The 11,602-nt window shown below is 42.1% G+C and overlaps 1 protein-coding gene across 7 annotated transcripts; it reads left to right on the top strand.

Moving 5' to 3' along the window:
• The first annotated feature begins 3,528 nt into the window (after positions 1 to 3,528).
• On the top strand, positions 3,529 to 10,591 carry MTERF1 (mitochondrial transcription termination factor 1). 7 transcript variants are annotated; one of them, XM_081164142.1, is made up of 4 exons: positions 3,530 to 3,918; positions 6,105 to 6,200; positions 6,470 to 6,591; positions 9,120 to 10,591. In XM_081164142.1, the coding sequence occupies exons 3-4, from the start codon at positions 6,558 to 6,560 to the stop codon at positions 10,337 to 10,339; spliced, it is 1,254 nt and encodes a 417-aa protein (XP_081020268.1). In that variant the 5' UTR covers positions 3,530 to 3,918; positions 6,105 to 6,200; positions 6,470 to 6,557; the 3' UTR covers positions 10,340 to 10,591. The 7 variants fall into 7 exon arrangements, with proteins under 7 accessions (XP_081020270.1, XP_081020268.1, XP_081020272.1 ...); XM_081164145.1 differs by lacking the exon at positions 3,530 to 3,918 and adding an exon at positions 3,925 to 4,099 and having other exon boundaries at positions 6,470 to 6,631; XM_081164141.1 differs by lacking the exon at positions 3,530 to 3,918 and adding an exon at positions 3,925 to 4,099.
• The last annotated feature ends 1,011 nt before the right edge of the window (positions 10,592 to 11,602 follow it).

Genomic DNA, 11,602 nt, shown 5'->3' on the forward strand with positions numbered 1-11,602 from the left:
ATTTGATTGTCAATGAACATTTTATATTGCTCTGTAAATCAAAACTATTATTATTCTAACGAACCTTTTATTTACAAGATGCTGCAATATGTATCAGATGACAAGTAAATGAGAAACTCACTGAAAAATTCATACAAATAAATGCACACTCACAAGTATGTATGCTACATGCACTCATATTTCCATTTAGAGCCACATATAAACAAGTTTATAATGCCTTCTATATACATTCATGCACAATTCACACGCTGTCTTGTTTCCTAAGCAACCAACATATCATCACATCACTCTCCTATTGTAAAGAGATCAAGATAATCACTTATAAATAAAGCATGAAGCATAGGTGTCTTGTAATATTGCAATAATACATACCCCCTGAAGAAAAGTCCCTTTGTGCCCTGGATCCTAGAGTTGTGCAGCTTATAGTTTGACAGATCGTAAGCTCTACATATCTTTTTTTGGACATATTTGATTGTGCCTTATCTTTTAATTAAACATTCAATAATGCTGTAGTTTTGCTGTTCAGCTGGTACCAGCACTTTAACTGGAAAGAAGATTAAGGCTTCCTACAACTGAGAAAGTTTGTGAGATGAATTATTTATTTTGCAAGTGTAATATATCAAAGACGATATACACTTGAAGAAAGGCTACAGTTGGTAATTAATTAGCTGACCCTGCTTCCCTAGCTAATATATTTCCAATCATGTACAAAACATTAAACATAAGATATTCAGTAATATATATGGCTCTGTTTTTGCAGGTAGTTTGGAATTTTGGCCTGGATCAATAGAGAAGCTTAGGCTCATGCAAGGGCTATGCATTAGCTCAGTCACATTTTTTTACTTTTTCCCTTTGACCCTTTTGAAGCTAAACCTCAGCTTTCAAAGCTGTTTATCTTGCAGCATGGAAATGATGACTAAGAAAAACAAATCTAAGGATCCAAGTGCCCAAGTCTATATCTTGCCCTCTGTTTACTCCTCATCCTTGAATATTATCCGAAGGTCCGAAAAAGTAGTCTGAATATCTTCTACGAAGGAAACAGAAGCAGGTGATATTTATGTCTGAGTAAGAATTATTTGCCTAGGGATGACTGTGGTTATTTAGTGCTGCCTTTTTTATTGATTAAAATCCTAACAGTTGCATTATTAGCTGCTTCTAGTTGTTAGCCATGCTGAGGCTTCAGGGATGGGTGAGTATGGGAAAGGGCTAAAATCCAAATATTAGTCTGGCTCATCTTGCTGTTGATTGTATTTCTTGTAGCTAATCAGGAACAACTAAAGCCTCATATGGAGTGTGGCAAAAGAGCAATGCTTCATGCAACAGGAAAAAAAATAAACAAATAAAAATCCTAAACACTATTGATTGTCTTGACAAGACAGCAATGCTTCATTACATGCTGTAGTATTTTAAGGATGTTTATTTGATACCTCCCGTGCAATTATCACTTCAAATTTGAATATGCTATTGTGAATATGTGCCTGTAACCCTTATGAATAATCCATGCATAGAAACTGATATGGAGCACAGTATGCTATTCATCCTATCAGATCTTTTATCTATATTTGATATTGTGGACTATCACATGTTGGCAAATGGACAGCAGTAACTGCAGGGTAACAGCCAGGTGATGTGGTTCTGCTTCTTCCTTTCAAGAATGTTCCCGAGAATGACTGATTGCTAATCAAATCCTTCCCCCATTCTCTGTTGGATTCAATAATAATAATAATAATAATAATAATAATAATAATAATAATAATAATTTTTATTTATAGCCCGCCCTCCCCAGCCGAAGCCGGGCTCAGGGCGGCTAACAACAATAAAACAGTACAAAAGTACAACACAAACAACACTCTAAAATCATTCATTATAAAATTAATTCAAATCAAGCCACTGGCAACCATTGGGCCAGAGCTCCGTGAAGATTGCCGAGGGAGGGAGTCAGGCTGTGCCCTGGCCAAAGGCCTGGTGGAACAGCTCTGTCTTATAGGCCCTGCAGAAAGATGTCAAGTCCCGCTGGGCCCTAGTCTCTTGTGACAGAGTGTTCCACCAGATCGGAGCCACAGCCGAAAAAGCCCTGGCTCTAGTTGAGGCCAGCCTAACCTCTCTGTGGCCTGGGACCTTCAAGATGTTTTTATTTGAAGACCGTAAATTTCTCTGTGGAACATACCAGGAGAGGCGGTCCCGTAGGTACGAGGATCCTAGGCCATATAGGGCTTTAAAGGTTAAAACCAGCACCTTAAACCTGATCCTGTACTCCAGCGGGAGCCAGTGCAGCTGGTATAGCACCGGGTGAATGTGATCTCGCAGCGAAGACCCCGTAAGGAGTCTCGCTGCAAGCATTCTGCACCCGCTGGAGTTTCTGGGTCAGTCTCAAGGGCAGCCCCACATACAGCGAGTTACAATAATCCAGTCTGGAGGTGACCGTCGCGTGGATCACAGTGGCTAGGTCAGGGCGAGAGAGGTAAGGAGCCAACTGCTTGAGCAGGACAGACAATATTCTGTCCTGCTCAAAACTTACCACATAAATTTCTGAAAAGATCTGGTGGGTAGTCATGACAATACCAAACTTCCTTATCTGTTTTATTCCTTATCTGCTTAATTCTCCAGTCTTGGACCTTGCAGTGGTAAACTTGTGACCGAACCACTTCAGATTACAGGTCCCAACTGACTGTATGCTGCTGTGTACAAAAACTTCCTCTACATACAGCAGACAATTAAAGAACATAAGAACAACAGTGCTGGACTTGAGTTCTGTCCAGTCAAATTTTCCCACAGTGGGAAGCCCATAAACTAGACATGAGCACAGAGGCACTCTCCTGCTGTTGTCATCAGGAAATGGCATTCAAAGGCATTCTGAAGAAGTCTTCTGGTGGTTCCCTCACTGCAAGAAGTGAAGTTACAGAGAAGCAGACAGAGGGCCTTCTCAGTAGCGGTGCCCACCCTGCAGAACACCCTCCTATCAAATGTCAAGGAGATGAGTAACTAGACAACCTTTAGAATAAATACATCTAAAGGCAGCCCTGTATAGGGAAGTTTTTAATGTTTTATTATGGTTTTGTATATGCTGGAAGCCAACCAGAGTGGCTGGGGCAACCTAGTCAGATGGGCAGGGTACAAATATAATAATGATAATGATGCTTCTGAACCCAAACATAAAGATAAAGGGACCCCTGACCATTAGGTCCAGTCACAGACGACTCTGGGGTTGCGGCGCTCATCTCGCTTTATTGGCCGAGGGAGCCGGCGTACAGCTTCTGGGTCAAGTGGCCAGCATGACGAAGCTGCTTCTGGCGAACCAGAGCAGCGCATGGAAACGCTGAAACGTACACACATGAGACTGACTTGCTGAATTTTAAAACTCACTGAATTGAGGCAGTGTAATGGCTACGTGATGCCAGCATGCCTGCCTCTCCAAATTCATACATAATCTGCTGAGCTTCTCTGCAATAGCCAAACATCTCCTATTTTAAAACAAGCTGCTGTGTGGGCCTGGGGAGACCAATACACATTCCATTGCATAGAACAGATTAATCAGTCGATCAACAGACAAATTAAAAGAGCAGCAGCAGCTCCTTTGCCCCAAAGCAGTACCTCAGAAGGCCGAGATTATCAACAGATTCTAATGACAAATTAGAAAGGAACGCGTTAATTTGTCACTACTTTTTCCTGCGGCAACGTGAGAACGCCGTGAAACAAAGAACGTGTGAATCTGATCTAATACCGCCATCTCCTGGCAGTTCGCTTTTTCGGCAAAAGGAAGGCAGGCCGAGGCCTCTCTGCTAGATGGCAGCACTTAAAAAAGTAAAACACCCATCGCGCTTTTCCTCTCCTGCACGCGCGTGCTCTTTGGCGCTTTCTGCTTTTTCCGTTTGCAACTTTCCACGCCTCCCCAAGGAAGGAAGCGCGCAAATGCCGGCGGTGAGCAACACGCTAGTATCTGCAACCCACTCTTGTGCGTTGTTTGTAACGCCTTTAAAAGTTTCTGACATAGAACGCGAAGATTAAATTTTGGGAATCAGGATTTTAGCGGCTCAAGGCTAGCAAAGCTGAGGCTAGTAAATAGGGTAGGCGGTGGCAGAGGGGAAGAAGAGAAAAGGAGGTTCGCTTCAGGGGCAATGTGTTTTTTATGCTAGATTTTTGAAGGAAACTAAAACTCCCATCCGTGCCGTGTCTTCTCTAGGAATTAAAATGCTGTTGATTTCGAGGGAGGTGATATTTCATTAAGCAAACCTAGGGTTCAGGCTTGTTTTCCTTTTACCGATTTCGCCGCAACAGCGCGGTCCTGCACATTCATGTCTACTCAGAAGTGAAACACCCATTTTCCCGTTTGTATGTGGAAAAAATGCCTTTCTTACAGGTCACCCCAGGGTCTCAGCAATGGGGTGAGAGGCAAGCTGTTTTATGGAGGGAAGATGTCTATGCACGCCCGCGGCTTCACCCCCGCGCCCCCAAATTTGCTGTTGCCTCTTTGTACTATAAATTGTAACTGAATAAAGCTGGGTTTTATTTTTGAGTTAACGTATACAGATCCATGGGCGTAGCCAGGATTTATTGTAGGGGAGAGCAGGTATTATGCTGGGGTGGGGAGAAACTGAGTTAACTGCGATGGAATTGGTCAGTTAAATGTTTTTATTTATTTACTTGATTTAGGGGGCTGCCTCCCCTGTCCCTCACCCCCCATCCCCGGCCACGCTCATGTACAGAACCTGGCTGTAAATGAGGTGAAGATCCAGTGTTTGGGAATGATGCCTTTCGTCAGGGGAAGCGGTTTAGGAACATAGCTGTCATACAGAGTCAGACCATTGGTCATTTAGCTCAGTACAGTGGTGCCTCGCAAGACGAAATTAATTCGTTCCGCAAGTTTTTTCTTCTTGCGAGTTTTTCGTCTTGCGAAGCACGGTTTCCCATAGGAATGCATTGAAAATCAATTAATGCCTTCCTAGGGAAACCGCCTTCAGACCAGGTCCGGGGACAGTCTGTCCCCCGACCTCTTCTGAAGGCTGGGGGGGGGGGGAACAAGGGCTTTTCTTCCCACTGCCAGCCTTCTGAAGGCTGGCGGTGGGAAGAAAAGCCCTTCCCACCTCCCGCCCCGCAAGCTCCGGGGACAGGAGGGCTTTGCTGCCGACCGCCAGCATTTAAAAGCCCCTGCTGTCCCGGGGCAATTTTAAAATGCTGGTGGGCGGGAGCGAAGCCTCCGCTGTCCCGGGCGATCTTAAAATGCTGGCGGGCGGGAGCGAAGCGTTCGCTGCCGACCCCCAGCATTTTAAAATCTCCCCGGGACAGCGGAGGCTTCGCTCCCGCCCACCAGCATTTTAAAATTGCCCCTTCTCTGCTGTCCCGGGGAGATTTTAAAATGCTGGGGGTCGGCAGCGAACGCTTCGCTCCCGCCCGCCAGCATTTTAAGATCGCCCGGGGCAGCGGAGAAGTCTCCGCTGTCCCAGGAAGGCAGGGGGGGGGGAACCTCTTCTGAAGGCCGGCTGTGGGCGAAAGTCTTTGCTCCCGACCGCCAGCAATTTAAAACAGGTCCCCGGAGATTTCCCTATGGGCTTTCGTCTTGCGAAGCAAGCCCATAGGGAAATTCGTCTTGCGAAGCGCCTCCAAAACAGAAAACCCTTTCGTCTTGCGGGTTTTCCGTCTTGCGAGGCATTCGTCTTGCGGGGTACCACTGTACATTATTCACTAGAGCATCTCCAGAGTCACAGCCAATCTTTTGCAGCCCTGTTTCCACATGCAGGGAGTCATGACCTTTTGTGCCAAAGCATGTGCTCTACCACTAAGCTCCAATTTAAGGAATTTATTTTAATGTATCTGAATATTGTTTGTCTTGCACTTAAAGTGTCAATTAGTAGTAGTATTAATTAAACTTATTGATAACTGGTAACCTAGTGCATTTATATTGTGATATCATAATATAAAAGCATGCAAAGCCAACAGTTTAGAACACAACAAAACATTCCTTTCTGGTAGCCACTCAGTTTAATGCATAACACTTTATAAAAACCAGTCTACTGATATGACCACCACAGAATTAATATTATTGAGTGAGGATCAAGGCTATGCATTTAATCTCACCTACAACATCATTTATTTTACCCTCCTTCCAGCAAGCATGTTGTGGCGTTCGTACGGAGCCCCCAGTTGTTTCACGGACTTTTGACCCATACACCACTAATCCGCTGCCAACAGCCAGGTTCTCTCCGGTAAATCACTTAGTCTCAGTTGGGTTCTCAAGTTAACATCGAAGATTGTAGTTTATTGCAAACACAAATAAACTTTAAATGCATTCAAAATGCTGTTACCCTTTACCCTCTTAGTCTTATTTTATCCTGTCTCCTCTACCTCCCCTCACAAGAACCAACTGCACTAACGCTCTCTATTTCCATCTGTCTTCCAACTGCTTTCCCAACTGACTAAAACCTCTGGCTTTTCTATTGGTCTACCTATTAACCCTTTCTCTCCCCCTGTACAGACATTTCCAAAAGAACAGGCAAACGCCACACATGTATTGTGTGAAAGTGAAGCCCAACGTGAGCTCCTGATTATGAACAGAGAGTGCTATGCAATTGGGACAAGCAGTCAGGACACCGCACGGTTGGTTGGCTAGAGTCTTTCCCAGCATCCAAATGTGGGGGTATGTACTCATGTATAATTCTGTGACTCCTCTTTGCTGGTGTGAATTGTGCATCTGCAGTGAACTACAGCAGAACATTTTGGGAGGGTGCAAAAGAGAGAGGAAACTGCTTGTCGTCTCTGCTTCTCATTAAAAGTATCTCATTAGTGTGAGTGCACCATAGACCCTTTGTTACTTATGTCCATTGTTTTCAGTGGGTTTACTCTTAACACGACTAATATTGTATACATTCGTACCTTGGTTCTCGAATGCCTTGGTACTTGTACGTTTTGGCTCCCGAACACTGAAAACCTGGAAGTAAGTGTTCCGATTTTTGAACGTTTTTCGGAAGCCGAATGTCCAACACGGCTTCTGCTTGAGTGCAGGAAACTCCTGCAGCCAATCGGAAGCTGCACCAGGAGTCGAACAGACTCCCAGTGTGGTGTAGTGGTTAAGAGCAGTGGACTCGTAATCTGGTGAACCGGGTTTGTTTCCCCGCTCCTCCACATGCAGCTGCTGGGTGACCTTGGGCTAGTCACACTTCTCTGAAGTCTCTCAGCCCCACTCACCTCACAGAGTGTTTGTTGTGGGGGAGGAAGGGAAAAGGAGATTGTTAGCCGCTTTGAGACTCCTTAAAGGGTAGTGAAAGGCGGGATATCAAGTCCAAACTCTTCTTCTTCTTCCCAGAGTGGATTAAGTTCGAGAACCAAGGTTCCACTGTATTACTTTATGGCTGCAATTTTATATACACTTAAATCTGAACCATTTTACTAAGAATTCCCATTAGTAATGGAGTTAGGACTGTGCCCTTAGTCTGGTTCCTCTGCATTGAGAATGTAATTCTCTGTTTGTAATTCTCTGAATGTAATTTACTGTTTATTTCACTATATTTATTTTTTAAATAAACCTCCACTACCTTTGCTCAAATACTAGAAGGCTAGTAAAAAATAATAATTGTGTGGCTAGTATTTATCACCAAGACAGGTATAATCATTCTGAAGTTGTTGATATTTCATATATTTATATAACGCTTAATATGAGAACAGCCTCTAAGCGGTTTACAGGATAAAATATATATGCACACAATTAAACAAACAATGAAACTGATAAAGTTACAACACTGGATGAAACAAGAAAGTCCTTCAAAAGCAAAAACAGAGTAGCACAGTTTGAAAACTTCTTAACTTACTCAGTAGCCGGGCCACTAAGTTGCCTTAAGGTGGATGGAAGGTTGGAAAGGGGCACAGTCTGCAGCCATCTGGACCTCACCCAATTCCATCCATACCTTCTTCCTCATAACTACCTTGATAGGCATACCATCCCTTCCGTCTTCCCTCAGCCTCTTGCTAAGGCGCATCCTCACTCACAATATTAAGCATTCACATATTCTTCACACCCAGCTATATCCTGTGCCTACTCCCAACTAATTTCCCTACCCAAATCACTCAAACTATGTAAACACAAATCATACAGCACCCAGTACTCATCCCTTTCTAATTCCCACACCCTCAACTCATCCACCAATACGTATGTATACATGCACCACCCACCCATTCTTTACAGTTTTTCCCTCTCCGTCATCAAACCGCTAAAACTTTATCCACTCTACTAAAATGTACTGCAAAAATACCAGGAGACACTGACAGAACCATGTAGCATCCATCTAGCCACAGATGTACTCTCCTAGATAGCAATCTGGCTCTCGCCCAGGTTGCTATCTCTCACCTATGACTCACCCAAGGTGTCGCCCAGCTTCTTCCACTGGGGAGGGAAAAAGTTAAACATGTAGCAGAGATTCCAAAAAATAGACCACAGGCAATTGTACTTGAGCTTTACCTGCTACTGAAGGCAAATGAGCATAATGGTCACAAACCCAATATATTCAGGATTGGCACAGTCCATAAAAAGATTCCAGTTGTAGCACTTACAATAAAACTTACAAGCTTATAAGACTAAGCCTTAATTCTATAGCATACAGAACACCAGAACAAAGGGACAGAAAGAGAATGTAAGTGTGACCCAGGCTCCTCCTGGTCTTACTATTATAGTCAGCACAACCTTGACAGAAATATAACAACCAGTTTAAACCAGCTGTACTCAGCTTCCCAGAAGGAATATAACCCAAACAAAAACCTACCTCTTTCTTTCACATAGAAAGAAAGCCTTCTAGAACCCTCTTGAATTAATCAGAATAGGAGAGATCGCTATACATCAGATCAATACTTTCTGTACTAAGAAATGCAAATTGATGGGTGAATTTCATGTGCCCCTCTCTGGTACTCCTTCATTCCACCAAGGAGTGTTCTCAGACATTTCTAACCCATACAATAGGCACTCCACACAAAAAAATAATAAGCCATCTAGAATGGGATTGCTAATATTTAATTCATTCTTACAATGAATCTGAATCCTTTTAAAATGTGTTAAACAAATTAAGTTATGAACAGGTTGTTCATGAATGCTTCCTTACAGTTTATTATAATTCTCTCTCCTTGTCTCTTATTTAAAGATCCTGAACTGACTGGAAGTACAATTTTATTCAGAGATTTGCAGTGCCTGGTTAGCATCGCAATGAGAGGGCTGGTGAACATGAAAAATAAACTGCTTTTCAACATGAATTTACCTTGGCTTATCAAGTTGTCTACAGACATTATATTCAGAGGGGATTCCGCTAGGTTTCTTTGCCTTAAGATTGATAGCTCCAGTGATGAATTGGACAAGGAGAACAACATTTTAGTGAAAAATCTGGCTGGTATGGGCGTGGATGTCAAAATGGTAAGAAAACGACAGCCTGGTGTTCTCAAGAGGCAGATCACCAATGAAGATGGCCTGAAGATTTTTCTGCAAGGAAAAGGGGCTAACAGAGAAGCCATTGCCAGTATAATCTCACGTTATCCACGTGCCATCACTCGCTCACACCAGTCTCTGAAAGAACGCTGGGAAATTTGGCGAAGCATTTTGATGACCGACATGGAAATTGTAACAATCCTGAAACGTTCCCCTGAATCCTTTTTCCGTTCTGGGAATAATGAAAACATGCAGAAGAACATTACCTTATTTTGTTCTATTGGGCTGACTTCTAAGGATCTTGGCAACATGCTGACCAGAGTTCCAAGGGTGTTTTCTAACAGTATAGAGCTCAATAAACAAATGATAAGCCTCTTGAATGACATCTATTTAGATCTAGGTGGAGAAAAGCCAGATGACTTTGTAAAACAGATAATTTCTAAAAATGTCTTTATCCTCTTACGGAGCAGCAAGCAAGTGAAAGCAAACGTTCAGTTTCTGCAGTCATCTTTAAGTCTGAGCAATAAGGAATTTCTAACGCTGTTGCATGGGCAAGGAGGTGATGTTCTGGATCTCTCTAATGAATACCTAAAAAAGACACTTGCAAACGTGAAAGAGAAGCTGTTGTCTCATGGGTGCACTGAACTAGAGGCAGATATGTTTGTCCTTAAGCACCTTCGCATTCTATACCTTTCTCCACAGAACCTGAATGATAAAATAGATTGCCTCTTGCAGGCAAATATTAACATTAATCTAATACTGAAAAGTCCTCTAGTTCTGGACAAAAGCATCAAAACTATAAGTAACCGTATTGATGAGCTGGGAAAGCTAGGCTATAACTTTCAAATCCATGGGATTGGAATTCTTGCGTTAAGTAAACAACGATTTGAAGCAAAACTGGAAAAGTTACAGGCAGCAACAATTTTGCACGGCTCTAATTGATGTGCGACCACCAATGCATGGGTCTTTTGGGACCCAGAAGAGGGCAAATGGGGGCATGGGGGGTTAATGGAGGCAAATGGACTTCTTATGCATGCTCCACCAACCCTGGTAAGGGCCAGAAATTGCACCCAGGTGCAAAATGGTTGCTGCCTGTACAATGTACATAATAAATATTTTTTTAATTGCCTTATGTGACCAAAGAAACAAAGCAAAACGGAAGAAATAAATAAATGGTATTGAGGTTAAAAATAATTTAGCCTTGCAGTACTTTTTTTGAATTAATAACTATTTGTGGCTATTCTAAATTTTCAAAAGTGTTGGTTTTAATAGGATCTGGTGAATGGATGCGCTTCAAATCTAGGAATATCTTTACATATGCTCCCTGATATGCTACATTTCTACATTGATTTATTTAAACATGGAGCCTTCTAACATAACTGAAATGATGCAGTAGCAATGAAGCACTATTACTTGATTTTGCTGAATGTATGTTTTACTATTTATTGTGCTTCTTTCCTGCTCTTTTAAAAGGAGCATTGTATTAAGTTGCCTATGTATTTCTTGGCTCAGGTTAAACTTAAAATGAATGTTGCTTTTCTATGTAATTCCACCCCACACCCCCCTTGCCTTTGATGGCCACTTAAGGAACTGTAAATTTTTATACGGAACAAAAATGAAACTGAAACATGGTAGGCAGAATAGCAGCTACCGGTATTTTCTTTTTGGTATTTAGAGTGAATTAAAATAATAAATCAATGGGACGATAAAAAGAGTCTTTGGGGGGAAAGTAATTTATAAGGGAGGAGCATGATTTAATTAAATAATTTAAAAAACAACAACTTTATATTCAGCCCACCCATTAACTGAAATTTCCATGAAGAATTTTATCAGTTGAACCCAGAACTTCTTTTCACAGTTACTATGGATGTTAAAATGAAGATGATATATGGTGGCAATAGCTATCAAGTGGAAAAAATATATATGACTAATTGACAGCTAGAAAGGGCAAGTTCTCTTGTGGTTAAAACATCCACAAGATGAAAGGATGGAAGTCTTTGGGGAATAATTCACCCTACAATTTACTGCTACTAATTACTGGTATGTATGAAGTATGCACCATGCTGCAAAAACAGTCAGGAATAATATGTGTTGGCCTTTAGTGGTAAAAAATAATCTATTAAGCTTTTTTTAAACAACCCTTTTGACTATAAATTCTAAGCAATTATATTCCTGTGGGTGATTAGAACTCATATTGTATCCTTG

The sequence above is a fragment of the Podarcis bocagei genome (genome assembly GCF_964188305.1).
Source record: "Podarcis bocagei genome assembly, chromosome: 12".
Taxonomy (NCBI): Eukaryota; Metazoa; Chordata; class Lepidosauria; order Squamata; family Lacertidae; genus Podarcis; species Podarcis bocagei.

Excerpts from the sequence above, each read along its gene's own strand:
- MTERF1 (XM_081164144.1), top strand. The coding sequence starts at position 6,558 with ATGCAATTGGGACAAGCAGTCAGGACACCGCACG. Across the intron at positions 6,592-9,119 it reads AGCAGTCAGGACACCGCACG|ATCCTGAACTGACTGGAAGT; the intron begins GTTGGTTGGCTA and ends TCTTATTTAAAG.